The sequence below is a fragment of the Trachinotus anak genome, unplaced genomic scaffold, assembly GCF_046630095.1.
Source record: "Trachinotus anak isolate AG129_WGS33_773 ecotype Australia unplaced genomic scaffold, CSIRO_AGI_Tana_v1 ptg000001l, whole genome shotgun sequence".
In the NCBI taxonomy this organism is placed as follows: Eukaryota; Metazoa; Chordata; class Actinopteri; order Carangiformes; family Carangidae; genus Trachinotus; species Trachinotus anak.
This window is the reverse complement of record NW_027273852.1, coordinates 5,248,968-5,265,755: the sequence shown is the minus strand read 5'-3', so window position 1 is coordinate 5,265,755 and position 16,788 is coordinate 5,248,968. Positions and strand designations below refer to the sequence as shown.

The 16,788-nt window shown below is 39.2% G+C and overlaps 1 protein-coding gene across 2 annotated transcripts; it reads right to left on the bottom strand.

Moving 5' to 3' along the window:
• Nucleotides 1–1,802: 1,802 nt before the first annotated feature.
• LOC139637235 (coiled-coil domain-containing protein 138-like) lies at nucleotides 1,803–15,481 on the bottom strand. 2 transcript variants are annotated; one of them, XM_071505832.1, is made up of 15 exons: nucleotides 15,324–15,481; nucleotides 14,823–14,862; nucleotides 14,478–14,592; nucleotides 14,300–14,400; nucleotides 13,818–13,981; nucleotides 13,357–13,494; nucleotides 12,373–12,492; nucleotides 11,628–11,705; nucleotides 11,219–11,338; nucleotides 10,317–10,469; nucleotides 10,118–10,234; nucleotides 7,765–7,975; nucleotides 5,564–5,737; nucleotides 2,702–2,840; nucleotides 1,803–2,458 (listed from the first exon to the last, which is right to left on the bottom strand). In XM_071505832.1, the coding sequence occupies exons 1-15, from the start codon at nucleotides 15,408–15,410 to the stop codon at nucleotides 2,332–2,334; spliced, it is 1,884 nt and encodes a 627-aa protein (XP_071361933.1). In that variant the 5' UTR covers nucleotides 15,411–15,481; the 3' UTR covers nucleotides 1,803–2,331. The 2 variants fall into 2 exon arrangements, with proteins under 2 accessions (XP_071361933.1, XP_071362019.1); XM_071505918.1 differs by having other exon boundaries at nucleotides 2,196–2,458; nucleotides 14,478–14,589.
• Nucleotides 15,482–16,788: the final 1,307 nt, after the last annotated feature.

The following is a 16,788-nucleotide window of genomic DNA, read 5'->3' as shown; positions in this document are numbered from 1 at the left end:
GCTTGATTGGTAACCTGGCATTATTATATTCATTTGTAAAGCCAGTAAACAGCCCAACTCTGTTAGGCTGTCATGTGTTACCACTCTTGATGGAGGCGGAAGGTAATGGAAGTTTTCAGCCTATTGGATTTCTGAGGACTGATATGGAAAGTTTTGTACTGCCACTGCAGACAGTTAGTGCAAATTGTCAGTGGTTTTCAATATGTTCAAATTAAAGAAAGGTGTCCTCAACTGTGCGTAGACCCCCCTTGAAGGTCGGGGTTAAGGATTTTTTGCATGTAACTGGGGTGGCTTGGTGAAAAATGGTCGTCACAGGATGATGTGCTTACATGGCAGTGTGTTCCACTGTTGATCATAAAGCCTGTTGTTTCCTTTTGATATCATCCAGATGCGACAAAATTCACAACAGCCAAAACAAGAAAGAAATGTAAATACTCTCTTCTTCCGTAGTACTGCCAGCAAAATCTCTAACAATATCCTTTACTTGTGGCTGTTAACAGTTGGTGAAGCAGTAAAAAATAAAAATGTCCCCCTATCCATTGCCTGGTAATTTAGTTTTGTCCCCGGTAGAGAATAAAATGAACCTACTTATTTAAAACAGCGCAATAATTTTTTAAAAGAGCACTACAAAGCAAGTTTTCCAGTCAACATTGTTCTTGCATGTGTTCTGGTGGCTGCCATGTAATAACACAAGGTTAGAAACCAAAGTAATTTGGGGTAATACCATTCCTTATCATTAAATGGACTAAACTATAGGCTACAGCCCACTCATGGGCCTTTATCACAGCAGACCATCGGCTGTATGTTCCAGAGGCTTCCAAGCATCCAAAAAAAAAAAAAAAAAAAATTTTTTTTAAATGTTCAAAAGCAAATACAGTGAAGACACTGTAGTGGCTGGACTTGTGTTATGGATGCACAGTGCTGTGAATTAATCCCATTTCCATATCTGATACTTTCAATGATAGTTTACCAGGATAATGCTCATTTTTACATTCTTACAACAATGCCACTGCATGTCTCATTTTCCATCAGTGGATCTGTTGTATTATATCAACTCTAACACCTGGTACAGATGCAAACAGTTTCCAAGTGTCTGCGATCACTCAGGGAATTAGCTCAACTGAAACATCTAAAACAGGCTGCATTTATTTTGGCAGAACATTTCATTTCAAACATCTTTGTACTTGAATGTTTTCTCCAGCCAGTGGTTTAAAGCTTCCAGGTTAAACACTGTCACACTGCTGCTCTGTGAGACAACAAGATTTTTCCAATTTTTACCTTTCACCTCTTTTAATCATTAAATATGTGTAGAATTGCAAATACATTTATATCAATTTAAAAGTGGCCAAAATGTGTTACAGTAAACAGAAAAATTATTATTAGTATTATTAAAATAAATAAAAAAACATACCTGTAAAACACTTGTAATCATGCATCAGACCAGTTTTGCAGTTCTGATACAGTTCTGACACAATTATCGAGAAATTTTTTCATCTCTATCTTAGAACCCTGACCTGAACAGAAGTTTTGGAAACTTACTAACTAACAAGCAGTTAATTTAGGAACTCAGATGGTTTCCGGCTCTTAAAAAAATTGGGTGCACCCCTTTCAAATCCAGACCAGTCGAACACTTCCGAGTGGTTTTCAGCAAGTACGTTTTAAATATCAGTTGTAATTGTTTCAGTCCCTCCAATCTTCTCCATCAACCAACACAACCAGTGTGTCCCATACTGAGGCCATTACTCCCATCAACCCACCCATGCTCTGGAGCAAACAAATAAGACACATTTATACAAAACATATGGATTTCATACGCAGTCCAATCTCAATGTTCTTCAGTTCTTTTTGTTTATTGCCATTAAAAAGCTTCACAGTCACAGCCTCTCCTCCTCTGTGCACATGAGACACCCATTAAGGCCACTGGCAAGCATGCCACTCGTTTTAAAAAAGGTTTTTCATCACACAAAAAGACAAAACATCAGATTAACATTGTGGAACACAAAAACAGAGGGGTCACAAAGTGCAAATCACAGTGTTAACAAAATACTTCTGACAGACAAAAGAACTTCAAAAACATATCACAATATAAATAAAGAATGTGAGTCTGCATGTTATTTGAGGTAGAGCCGGATGAAGCACTGAAGTACTGAAGTACTGTACTGTTGGAAATGTGGTAATTACAGTTTGAGCGCACATGAAAGACCAAGCAACGTGCTCAAGTAGTGAAATACAAGGCGAGTCATTTTTGTCTGAACTGGGAAGTCTGAGCTTTTCAAGGGACCTTGAATCCAGCATGATGGTGAGAGACACGTGTGAGTGAGTGTGTGTTTCTTATTTAATGTTGAGGAGAATGGACCTCAGGTTAAGGCAGAGGAAAGTGTGTGTGTGGCTGGTTTTGTGATAAAGCTCTTGTATCTGATGGTGGAGAGAGGACAGCTCAAACAGACGACGGTTCTTCCTGGATAAAATGAAATAAAAATGACAACCGTCAGTCTGAAGACATCTGCAGAGACATATTCCCAAGAGTTTATCCCACTTATCTTGTACAAAACAAGTGTATGATACTGACTGTGGTGACTTTTCTGAGCATGCAGGTATTTACTACCCATGATAAAACGTATTTATCTTGCTCAGTCTTAATCTTGCCCTATTAAGCTTGCTCAGTTTGTGATACCATCAATATGAAGATCACAGAGCCTACCTGATGCTGGAGAGCTTCTGCAGAAGGATAGAGAGCTTCTCCAGTAACGGGAGCTCCAGACGAGGGTTTTTAAGGAGCTGGGACGCTGTTCTGAAAAACTCCTCAGAGCTACATGCCTCCAGGAAGGGATTTAGGTAGCCTACAAGCACACAAACACAAGCAGAGCGAAGAAAGCAGGATATTATCAAAACTATTTCCTTGATGAACAACACATTTTCATTCAGAGATGGAAATTATCAACTTCACTTTGTCTTACTTTTTAGATTTGCATAGAAATGAAAACTACATGGACTCACAAACAAACCATGAAAACACTTTAATGATCAAACTGAGTGAGACAGGGACACAGATGCTGGTCCCTGTCTCAGAGGGATGCAGAGGGATCCTGGGATGATTGTATTTGGAAGAGCTTCCATATTGTCAGTGTTAGCTCTGACCTTCCCCTCGAACCAAAACTCTCTCTCACACACACACACAGATGAAACAGAGAAAGGACAACAGCTTCAATCCACACAGATGGAAGCGGCACATTTTTTAAATTAATAAAAGCAAATGTCAACCTTATGAAGTCCTAAAATTTGTCAGTTCCTAGTAAACAAACATTTGTTTCTGCTAAAGTCACATTCCTGCTCCTTCAAAAAAGTAACTCTCCACTGTTTTAAACTGCACATCTGGGTGAATGAATACAATCTGAGCTGCAGAGGGACTTTTCTTGGCTGGTACAGCAGTTCTGCTGGCATCAAATCACAGGAGAAGACTGGATGGGAAGAAGAGGATCAGGTTCAGATAAGAAAGGATAAGACAGGTAGAATCGGATAAAATGAGAAAGATAAAACAGGAAAGGATAGTTTGGTCAGTCTTTTTTTCCAGGAATAACATCACCTCCCCTCAAGGTTATAAAACTATTACCTGAATGGTGAATATCTACATAATGTCTGCTGATAGTGACTGAACAATGCGGCTGTCAGCTAAATTATGTACCTGTAACCGAATATCATCCGTCAGTCCAACAAAATTGTGAGTTGATAAGAGGATTAAGGCTGCAGCTAATGATTATTTTACTTAGATTAATGTGTCAAGTTTTTTTTGGATTAATTGATGAATCATTCGGAAAATAAAATGTCAAAACAAAACCCAAAACACACACACACAAAAAAATAAAAATAACAGTGAAACAGGTCCATCACAAGGTGATGTATTTAATCTGCTTGTTTTGTTTTGACAAACACTTAAACACTTAAAAAACCAGACAATTAATCTATTATCAACTTGTTGAATACAGTAGTTTATTATTCATTATAGAGGCACTAATATCGTATCACTTTGAGACCAGGAACACAACAAATGCTCAGTCTTCTGAACCCTACAACCCTAGTTAAAATAACATGATCATTTTTATATTTTTTCAGTGAAAATGAAAAATGAAAATGAAAAGCAAAAATTACCGCAACGCAAACACACACAGAAAGTAGGTCCATGGAAGTTGAATCCGTTGGATGAAGCAGTTTAGTAGTTTGTGTTCCCACTGTTTACCAGACATCAGTCAAAGCCAGTAAAATAACTATTGCCGACTGTGTTTGTGTATGCGTGTGCTGAGGTGGCCAGTTTTTGTGATCTATGAATGTGCTATTCAAAAGAAGTGTTGTGTAACTTTGTGAGTGCACTTTATAAAAGCATTCAAGTTCTCACAGTATGACCACAGACATCATTTGTGTGTGTGTGCGTGTGTGTGTGTGTGTGTGTGTGTGTGTGTGTGTATGTGTTTTGTGTACAGCTAGACCTTTTTGTTTTGGTTTGGTTTGCTTTATTGGCAATCTTCAGGTGTAAGCTTCTCTCCCCCTCTTCCTCATCCTGCTCCCGTCTCCCCTCATTACTGCTTGTAAAACATAATAATTAGCAAGTCTTGCTAGACTTACAGTCCCCTAGAAACAAAAAACTATGCACACATGTACAGCTCCGGCCCCAGTCGCCTCTGGCATATGGCTCTGCTGTGCATTAGCATACAGCAGACTTAAATGATATGGCTCATAACCCTGCCGAACTCACCCTTCCGTGAAAACACACTGCAGCTGTTCTCTTTTCTATGTCCACCTCCGTCAGGTCTTTTGTCTGTCTATAAAAGAGCCAGGAGGTGGTGGAAGTCCAGCGTTTTATGCCTGACCAGTACTTATGATTGATGTGAGCTTGGACAAACCATTACTTTTAACATGTGGCTTTGATATGTACAATATGGAGTGATACTACAAGAGGAACTGGTATGAATCAAAGTAAATAGTGATAGTAAAGACAGTCCATAAATCTGGGCTAGAGGAGTGATCACAGAAGCTTTCAAGGCTACGTCAACTGCAGATGATTTTCCAGGCGCAGCTAACTTTTCAAACCAAAAACTGAATCTGGAGGTCACAGAAAAAGTGCTATTATAACACTAATTGAAAAAGGAAACAGTATTGCACAGTGTGGCTGCCATGACTGAATTTTACAGGTGATTATACTTCTGACAGAATCTCATTTGGCAATGAAAAAAATGCTGTTTCTGTTTTTTTCTTGTCGTTTCATAGGACAAAACTTTGCTTTGAACAACTTCAGCCCTCTACAAGTTGTGTGTCTCATAAAATCTATAAGTAAACTACAGCAGCAGAATTTCTATTTTATAAGATTTTATTAGGTCCTTAATAACTACATTCTCTAAAATACACCTGAGATATTACATTAATTTTCTACTTTCAAAATGAAGTCGAATATTTGATTAAAATGTACGTTATATGGATCTTACGTGTGAGGACCAAGGGTGACAAGAAGCAGCTGCATAATAATGCAAAAGTGGTGGGTTCATCAATAGTCCTCTGACACATGCCTACTTACGGGACTGTTCAGTTAGCTGCATGAGGATGTCTATAGGTGTGTGTAGACCTCCACGGCTGGCCCGTAACACTGTCAGTAGCACACACACTCCTCCGTAGTGGATGAACAGGCCTCGGCTCTCCTCAGACATCAGCTCTGCATGGAGGCTGTCCAGAACCTGGGCCAGCACATCAGCTGCAGAAAGGACCGGATAGGACATATTTACGTTCAGAGATACTTCATTCTGTTTTAAATGAAGTCTTTAAGTCATTTTTATCTTATATTGGCTTTTTAGTCTTTCAACTGAAACTGTCCAAGTGCTAGGATAAGAGTGTAAGCTAAATTATGTAACTTTATATATATATATATACACATAATTTGAGAGACAAATCTTATCTTTATCCTATATACTGTATTCTTATTGGTGTTTTATGTGTTCAGCAACAGGAAAATACTCTCCCACCTACCCATTCCAATCCTATCCCCACTATCCCATCTTTCACACGCTCTACCACTATACTTTGGTTATAATGCTTGCCATTCTTCTGCAGTCCACTTTTAAAATCCAAAACCCAAAACTCAAGTCTGTCAAATTCAAACATCTGATCTGTGATCACCTACAATAATTATAAAAATTTCTGAAGCTCTGAGCTTATACTTTTCAAATGTCCACAAGTGTTGGATTCTGACATGGGATAAAGGCTTTCTTTTTTATTTTGGACTAGGTTTGGTTAGTTCCATCTCAGAATGTTACCTATTATGTATAAAATCCCAGCAAATATGAGGAGGAAGAAAAATCTTGCCATTATGCTCAATCTGGTTTTACATCAATCCAGGCAAGGGCAGAAAGCAAACCTGGTGAGCAGATTGACAGAAAATAGTCTAAAGAGAGACATAGTAAGGGAGCCCTGAAGCATTATGAGCAGATGGAAGCTCAGTTAAGTGGAGTTTCATAAAATATGTCAGGATATGAAGGCTGCATCCACTGAGTACCCTAAGATTTACAGCGTGGGAGGCCAGGCAGAAAAAAAATGGATGTAGCTAATAGCTCCATGCCTTTATAAATATTTCTATCAGAACAAGACTAAAGCCATGCTAATGGCTCTGTGAGGCTGATGCTCTTTGTAGACAAAACAAAACTGAAAGATAGAAAACAGCAGAGATCCAATAGGAGTAGTCGCTATGGTTGTGATGCAACATGCTCATCATCAGTAACATACTGATGTTAAGCAAATGATGTCTACGATATTCAACAACTTAGTTTACAGGGTTTTCCACTCAAGACTCTGTTGCAGACTCTGTTGAGTAAAACATTTAATTATGGGTTATAATCAACCTGACTTCACGCTTGTGTCTGACCTGCACACCAGCAGTAAGTTTTTTTTTCCTTGCACATCAGCCTCTGACTTCAGCTGATTGAGCTGTTCGACAATACTTTTTCCCCAACTTGAAAACACTCAGAAGCTCCTGATGCATCTCATCTTTTTACCAATGTTACTTGATGACCATTTAAACAACTGCCTCACGCAATAAATATGTGGCTTTTGCTGTGTGATGTTGCTCCAATGTTTGTTTTCATGTGGTTACAAACCAAAGCACTGGAGAAACTGAAATTTGAACCTGATGATGGTGCTTGATGAAAAGTCAAGAGATTACCAAGGTTATACTTGTTTTTGTCTATACCTGTTTCATACAAATTCGTCCAATATTTGTAGAGATATTAAACTTAGAAAACAATGACAATTTGCTGGTGACAGCAGATGAAAACTCAAGGTACCATAAAAGTCATTAGGACACATCTTCTGGAGAGGTCAAGCAGCTGTAACAAAATTCACAGGAATCCATTCAATTGCAATCAAGACATTTTACCCAAAATGTCAACCTCATGTTAGTGAGAGAAGAAAATCAGAAGATCGCCAAAGTCATTAGGACCATGGATGTCTGTACAAAGTTTCATGGCAATCAATCCAACAGTTGTTGAGATAGTTCCACGTGAACTACAGTGGTCAGTGTTTCTCACAGGTTCTCCATTGCAGCAAATGTTTCATACCATTCTTACTCAGTAATGGACCAACTGCAAAGATTTTTGTCCCCATCATCAGAAAATAAGGCCCAGGTTCAAAAATCCTGGAGTAAAGGTAGTAAATCCACAATTTAACATTTGCATCTTCCAAATATAATTTCAAATAAACAGTATGTCCATATGTGTTCAGTAATAATACCTTGTGTGACAGTGCGGAGGATGATGAGGATGGAGAGAATACGTGTGTGAGGACATGGACTCCGGTACAGGGGCCACTTCCTGAAGGTTCCAGCCGCCTCACCGCAGGACTTGGGCAGATCTGGATTTTCAGACTGTAGCACTGTTGAGTGGGCTGCAAGCTTTGACACCTCTTCTCCTATCCGCCGCAGAGTGGCAGACAGTGCTACATGCTGCGCAAAAAAACACATGCACACACACCGGTTATTGTACAAATTTCCTAACTCTGCCCACTCTCAGACACTTTACAATAGCAACAATATGCCTAAGAATGATCTTCATCAAAAGTCAGACTAGAGATCATCTTGTAATGGGATCAAACCAGCTGTGACGTCCATCAAACTATGAGTACTCAGTACTCATTACAACATTATTGCATGAATACTCAGTACTCATGAGTTGGACCACAACACGGCCTTTATTTTGATCTCAACTACACAGCTGTAAAGCTTTGTGACTGTATCTTGCACGGTTGTGATGCAGTGACAAATTCTGTCCACAGACATGAACACCTTCCAGAGTACTCAAAACTGCCTCTGTGGTAGTTCCAGCTACATTAGATGTGTCCAGGACACCACACCACACCACACCACACACACACAGACACACACAGACACACACAGACACACACACACACACACACACACACACGATACCAGCAATACTGTTGCCGCTGGTAAAAATACAAGGTCAGCCTGACAGGAAGACAGCAGGCTTCTTCTCCAGATAACTGATGGAGCCAGTAAATCATTGCAACAAACAACAGCTACTATTCAAGATTTATCTATTTCCAAAGCAATGAAGATGGTGGTTTTCAAATTCACTACACCCCTCTCACTGTCTACTATTCCCTCTCCCCAATGACTCCATCAGCTCCGTAGGGACCCCAAGATTTTAAGTAACATCTTCCTTCCTGTATTTACATATTTTGGCCCAATAGCGGTTGGTTTTTGTCTTAAAAGTGAACACATATTGCAACAATAAAGGAGCATGTGATTCCATTTGAACATCAAGCATGTCACTGAGCAGATATGACGTGGCCTGTCAAACAAACACGGAGGGGCCGAGCTCCCTGCAGCAGGGCTGGAGAAGATGAAGCTTGGAAGCTGGAGGCTGTGGGGAGAAACTACGTGGCTTGGAACACAGGTTGGATTAGGAGTTTGAAGAATGAGCTGAAGGTGAGGGTTATGGTCTGGATGCTGGTATTTAGTTTTCTCATTAAGATGAAGACTGCAGCAAATTACTAAGCCTACAAAGTGGTAACAGAACAAAATTATCCTAGCACCCATCACCTCATCAAACAGCAATGGCTGATGCACAGGGGGCTCTCCAGGGACTTCTGGCCATGTGGTGGTACAATGGAGAGGGATATGCATCCTTCCCTAAGCCTCTAATGTGGACTCTGTTCAACATACAGAGAAAGGTAAGGGACTTCAGATAACAACACTTCTGACCTGTACACAGGATGGAACTTGACATGACCTCTAAATAGTGATAAAGTGGATATCCCCTGCTTAAAGTGGATCTGTACTTCTGTGTGTGTTGAGGGAAAACTGTGTGTTGCGTTTTGTTTCTGCTACATGATGTTGTGAAAGTGACCGAGCAACTTTAAGTAGAATAAGTCTAATTTCTTGCTTATTGTGCAAACACCAATAACTGAAAAAAAGCAGGCCACAGAATTAACAGCATTTTGTTGTAATCTTACACCTCTGTATTGTTACTCTCTGACAGCCCAGGTCATTTATTACAAAAGAGGGTGGATGCTGCTGAAAAATATTTTTTCCAGGGATGAACTGACTCTCCTTTTGACTGATATTCCCTCTGGCAGATATGGAAGAACACCAGTTTTTAGATAACAACAGATCACATTTTTAAAGGCAGCCACCTAAATAGTATGTAAATGGCTTTTGTCTTAAAGTTTGACCACGTTTCTGTGCCAAGATAGTACCTATTATCTAGTTACCCACAGGTCACTGTCTTGGTTTTACATCTTTTTAGCATTGTAGCTAAGGTAAGGTGGCTTGTTTGTAGTGACTACTTACTAAAAGGTCTCACGAAACAGAACAGTGATAGAAGTGCTGTGATTTTGGTGTAGTGATCTCAGACAGAACTGCAGGTCACTTGACACCATCTGACACAAGTTTAACTTTTTAGCACAAAGCTTGGAACATCACACATACAATGCTTTGAACTGTCGCAATTTCAACCATCAGCCTGGGTCCTAAAATCCAGATGTTCTTCGGTAAAAACGTATCTTACAACTACTTGGTGCAACTGTTCTGTTTACTCACAGAAATCATAATCGTATATTTTACCTGTGTGCTATTGTCCTTGTATCTCAAAGCCCAGTAGATGAGGCGAAGATGGCTGAGAAGGAGGTCCGGTTCTGACAAAGGAGTGTGGTAAAGCTGATCTGCTAATAATGGCAGCACCTAAGGACCCAAAGATAAACTTATAACAACATAATTGCAATAAAACTGTTTGGTCAGCAAACTGTTTGAGTGAATGCACCACCTTGAGGCATCTCTCGCTGAGCACAACATCCTGAGGCAGACACTGGGCTACACCTTTGCCTTCATTTCCTGCTACAGAAGAGAATGTCTGTCCATCAAGGACCCAGTCCGATAAAAGGGCCAGGAGCTTTAGATGCGTGGGACTGGAGCTTCCCTACAGAGGGTGAAACAATAGGTTAAATGATATTGCTAAATCTGTCATCTGCAACTTTGCCACAAAATGATGACTATAATTAGATAATAATAAGAAATTATTAGTTATTTTGGTTAGACCATTATCATCTGTCAGGTTCACATCTTGATCTATAGAGCAAAGAAACCTTGATTTAAAGAAATGTGAATATAATCTAAAACTATGTCTATTTGCCATGGGACATACAGGCGTATTTGGGGAAAGTGTGATTTCAGTGGGGAGAGTAAAAGTGTTAATTACACTTTGAAAAGCATGGTAATGGAAAGTTTGGCTCAGTCAATGTTCTGTGAATGGAAAAAAGGAAAAAAACATCCTTTAAATGGAAACTGCAACTATATCAGGCTAAGTACCCTCATCTTAATCAACAACAGTGACGATAACATACCAACATCACAAACTATAATTTATCATACCAGCTAGCAGGGTTAGAGAGGTTTGTGGAGAGTGACAGTTGTACTGTTTCCAGTCCAGATATGAGTGAATGAGTGTCTTGGTGCCTGTCTATCCATGCAAAATGAAGTGTGCGGTGTTTTTTCATAAACACTTAAACAATACAATGAAGTAATGCTGCCATAATTAGAACAAATTAGGCTGAATGGTAGTACACTTTTGTTAAAATACATAAAAAACACACACACACACACACACACACACACACACACACACACACACACACACACACACACACACACACACAGTTACTGAAGTACCTTGTTGCTGAGTTTGCTAGAAGCAGCAGTTCTCTCCTTTTTGGATGGTTTAATACACTCGGTGCTCTTCACATTCCCTTTCTGACAGCCTCTGGATGCTATGCTGTGTTCGTATTTCCTCTGAAAATGTAATTAATAGGTCAATTAATAAATGCATGACCCAACATGTTTTCACCTTTAACCATAAATATAATACATTAAAAATCTTCAACAAGTAAAGTTGAGCACTTTTCAAACTACAAGAAATATATGGTTTTAAATTATCTTCAGCGTGGAAAGACTTCAGACCATCATGGGACACTAAACACTGGTTGGTATAACCTCATGGCTTTCCATATAAAACTTCCATGACTAATTATTTAAAAACCTGAAGGAATAATAGTCTGTGGATTGATTAACGTGTTGTTACCTGCAGGTTGTCAAGTCGAGCCTGCACCCTCTTGGACTGGGTCTCCAACTTCTTATTCTGTTCACTGATCTCATTTAACTGTTGATTTAAAAACAATGAATGTCAAACTGTTGTGCAACTCCAGCGGATGTAAAAATCAATTCAACTTTTCCTTTATATACACATTTGCCTTTGGGTTTAGCCTTCAAAGAAAAGAGACCTTCATTCAACAGCAGCAAAAGTTTATAAACCAGGAAAACAAGTGTAGATCCTACATTAATATTGCATCATTATTATTATGTGTGAAGCACTTTGTAATATGGGTTTAGAAAAGTGCTCTATAAATACATTTTATTATTAACATTCTTCAACATCCAAATATGAGAGGGTTATGTTGTAGTGCCCTCCTGTGGCCCAAGTTACAAGTTACTTCTCATCCCATGATGTGATGACATTTTGATCATAAAATATGAACTAGTTTTTGCACAATAGTTGAGCAATAAAATGGGTTCTATAGTCACCATATTACTAAACTTTCAGACCTTTTAGTATTTTACAAATGTTTAGACACAATGACAACATTGATACCTAAGAAAAGCTTTTAATCACTTTAATTTCCCTAGAAAAGTATGTACTTGTGGGCCTTGTGCCAATATAATTTTAGGATGTCGTATGACTTTATCAAACCATTAAGATTCCAACAAGGTTAACCAAGATTAACCCAAAGCAAACACACAATAATTGTTATTATGTGAACACTTCTAACCTGTTTCTTCATGCTGTCATTCAGCTCCTTGATGGTGTCAAAACTGGATTTGAGCCTCTTGTTCTCTTTGCTCCTTTCTCGAAGAAGATGTTGCAGCTGGTTCAGCTCCTGCTGATGTTTCTGGTAACACATCAGGCTGGCTTATTACCACCAAATTCTAATCAGTTCATCCTTGAGTCCAAGTGAATATTTGTGCCTGATTCCCTCAGAGTTCCTGATATATGGCATTCACTAGAACGTGAGGTCACCGTGACCTGGAACTTTGAACTTTGAGTATCAAAATCGGATCAGTTCATCTTTTGAGTCCAAGTGAAAATCTGAAGAAATTCCCTTGTGGTGGTCTTGAGATATCACATTCAAGAGGCCAAAACTGTGTTTTGTGAGGTCACACTGACCTTTGACCACCAAAATCTAATCAGTTCATCCTTGGGTCCAAATATGAGTTATAATTAATTCCCACAAGGCGTTATTGAGATACTGTATTCACAAGAATGGGACAGACAGATGAATGGACAGACAGATGTACAACGTGATAAAATAATGCCTCTGGCCCTGGCTGTTGCCGGCGCAGAGGTATAAAAACACATCTAAGGTTCAATTAAACCAGTCTTGTCTAGAGCATAGGTTGGTATATTTAGTACATAGGTTAGTTTACACCGGTAATCCTAATGCAAAATGCAGACTTCGATTTGGTTTAGTATAATCACAATAAAACATGATGTAGAAGTATGACTGGACCACAGATTGAGATTGATTGATTAAGGACCACAGAATTGCTTCCTGAGACAAGTTGTGGTGTGGAAGTGGGGGAAACAAGGTGTGCTGAAGAAATTACCTGGTTGTGTGTGTCATGTTCATATTGGTTGTCATGTTTATCTGTTTTTAAAGCACAAATGGAGCAGCACCTGCAATCCCATTATATCTAACGTATAATGACAATAAAGCTTTCTAACCTATTTTGTTCTGTGTGTGTTTGTGTCTGACCTCCTCTATAGCCAGTATGCGAGTATGGAGCATCTCCTCCAGCCCAGCCAGCTTCCCAAAAGCCTCCTCCCGTTGTTTCAACCTCCTTTCTCGCTCGTGCAGCTCCCTCTCCCACTGTTGCTGGCTTTGTCGCTCTGCCTGTACAAACACACATGAATGCACACACTTTCATCCTACTATACTTTATATACATCATTCCCTCTCTAACCAAAACTAACCTCTGAGTTTGAAAGTCAAAACTATTTATCACAATCACAAAATACCAGTACCGGGAAAGTGCACAGGCACCCTCGTATTATAATATTCTCTGCATCTAAGTTTGCGAGTAATGTTGGACACACATTTGTAAGTGCTCTCCAATGCCTTACATGGAACCTTACACCAAGCTGCTTTTTCTGTCCTCTAGTTTTTCCATCTGGATTTACTGATAAACTGTCATTTCAGTGGTTCTGCTCTCTCACCTTTAGCTGTTCATAGATGGTCATCATCTCCTGGTAAACCTTTACCAGTACTAAAGATGAAGAGCGGCATGAGTCAGGATACTGGTAAGCTCTCTGCAACTCTCTGTCTGCCTCAGTTTCATGGGATCCAGGGCTACCATCCAGACAGGAAGGCAGGGTCACATCTGGACAAATAAAGGTAAAGTAGCCCAAGGATTGATCATTACCTTCTGCATTTATAACAGAGACAGTAAAAAAAAAAAAGTCAGATATTTCTGCAATAACAGGAATTGTAAGCAAATATTAGGCCTGATTTTTTTAATGCAAGATCCTATCAAGTCATCGGAGAGAATTCATTCATTTTAAATGACTAATTTCCCCAGGGAATTATTGCTGCAGCTGCTACTTTGAGTTTCCTATAAAGGTAATCAGTTGTTAGTCACATTCTATCACAGAAAGGACAAAACCAGTGACTAGTATCTTGCTCTGAAACAGATACTCACCTGTTTCTGTAAACAGCACCTGAGAATCCTGCAATGGTGCAGCTGTTAAGTCCCTACTCAGGTCCTCATTACTGCCATGCAGGCTTTGATTGCTGCCAAATCTTAGAAAAGACACAGTACTAGTCACAAACTTAAAATTAAAAAATTGTACTTGTAAAAGCAATGTCACAAGACTTACTGTTCAGGATGGTTGGTGACTGCTTTAAGCAACTCATTTAAAGCTTTGCTGTAGCATTTCAACTCTTTGCTTGGCCGTTTGCATCTATGGGCCAAAATAAGCTCTCCTACTGCTTCTAAAAGAGACATGAAGCAATGTTAGGCATATTGGGCATTTTTTCATATCAATAATCAATAACAGTTAGATGTGGATTAAAATAAACTCTCAAATACTGCAGGTAAGAAGACAGTAGGGGATTTCTGGAGTGATATATGTATGAATATGAATGAGTGTGGATAATACCAGAACCCACTCAGGAACCATAGAAAGTTATCTGACCATCAGGCTCATGTGTAGTACACGTACCGTCACTGGTTCCTAGGGCAACGTCCTCTGAAGGTGGCAACTGAATAAAAAAAAACATAAATACATCCATGTAGATATATCAATTAAAAATAGACTTTTCTGTCATATTAACGAGCATAGCTGGAAGCAGAACACAGATTAAAAGTTTGTTGTGGCTCAAGTGTGCATCCAGTAACGTTACACAACGACAAAAAGTTTAGCTAGCGATAACACGAAGTTACTGACTTGGCTTGGTAAACTACAGTAACGGTTTTTTGTTGTTGTTTGTTTTATCTAGATGTGTTGTGATATTTTTCATTTAGGGAAACAGATTTAAAAAAAAAGGCAGCAGTAGCCACATAAAAAGCGTGTATTTGTGTTAACGCTTTACCATTTCACCAGCTCGAAAATAGCACTAAGCTAGCTTGGCATTACTTTGGTTATAGCATTCACACGGTTGTACCAGCGACACACACGCCAGACACATCTCGTTTGTATTTCAAGTCGTGGTTAAACTCAAACCTGTTTCCTTCTCTCCAAATATTTCTGCTTAAGCTTCTCCACTGTATCAGCTAAGTGGGACTCGGTGTCTTCAAACTGCTGGTCCATAAGTACTGAAGCTTGATTCTGTTCACCATTAGAGCTTCCAATGGTGTCAAGTAAACACAAAATAAAACACACTTCCGGTTAAAGTTTCAGAATAAACCTTATTTCGTGAACTTTTTTTTAAATTTTTGATATTCGAGTCACATTATTTTGAAATTTTAATCCTCCCATTTCCGATATAATTCTGGTTACATAAAACAGCTTAACGCAACTTCAAACAGCCGAGCTCCTTGACTGTAGCAACAACAACACAATCCAAATTTGGCGGATGAATGGTCATGTGTTTCCTTCGGGGGGGGGGTCGAGCAGCGCCCTCTACCGGGGGAGGACAGCGCCCAGTAGTTGGTTTCACACACACAGCCATGTATGGTGAATGTTGTTGGTCGATAATTGTTGGTTGTCAGCCCTCTTCAGAACAGCTAAAGCAAGCTATTTTTAATGCAACTGACTGAACATGTGCTTTTCAACAGTAGCTACTTGGTCACAGGCCATGATACCAATAAAACAAAACTGTTGCACTTAGGTGTTAACTTAACACTTTCTTTTATTCCCTTTGTCTCTAAGCTACTTTAAGTTCATGTCCACATACACGGTGCTTTGGTAATTGTCATGCCAATAAAACCCTTTGAATTAAGTGAACTCTATTTCATTTCCCTCTTCTGATTTGGCTGTACCATTCTCCTCTCGAGATGTAGTGTACTTCAATTTTGCTGATATTTGGACATTTCTTAGAATGTAAAATTAATATGTGTAGGTCGCATGATCCCTACATATCTAACATAAGCTTTTAGTTGGCTTATAGGCCTATTACTAGCATCTCTTCTGTCTGTTTGCCTGGTAATGTTTTGTTGAAAAAAGTGAACTGATTAACATCAAGAAGCTCTATTGCATTTTTAGATTAAAGAGGCAATCAAGGTTTTCGTTTTGGCAAAAACCTCCATTAAGCTGAGTTTTATAAATGAGCAAGTTTAATCTAATTTCAGTTTTTTATGTCCTCAGGCAAAGTACATTTTTCTGAGGCTGATGGATGGGGAACCTTTCCTCGCTCAGCCAAAGTGTAGTTACACCACTAAGCCAGTGAGTGTCAGTGCTTCATCAAAGACAATAGGATCCCATCAGCCCCAACTTTGTCTGCTTTAGTGGCTTGTTCTTGTGAATCTGATCGCGCCACCAGTCTTTAGCCTAGTGTCCAAGCTTTCTGGAGGCTGGTGTCAGTCCACAAAATATCAAACTTTCAAGAATGACCCACATCTTTTTGTTTTCTACATGTACTGTAAGCCTCTCTGATCTATTAAATATTTTGTCATATACATATCACAACAAAACTGTAATATTAGTGGTACTATACTGTATAATTCTATTGTAAATAAACTATAAAGTG

Coding starts and splice junctions, on each gene's coding strand:
- LOC139637235 (XM_071505832.1), bottom strand. CDS start 15,410: ATGGACCAGCAGTTTGAAGACACCGAGTCCCACTTAGCTGATACAGTG. Junction 14,863..15,323: donor ATTTGGAGAGAAGGAAACAG/GTTTGAGTTTAA, acceptor TTTTTTATTCAG/TTGCCACCTTCAGAGGACGT. Junction 2,459..2,701: donor CAGAAGCTCTCCAGCATCAG/GTAGGCTCTGTG, acceptor CATTTTATCCAG/GAAGAACCGTCGTCTGTTTG.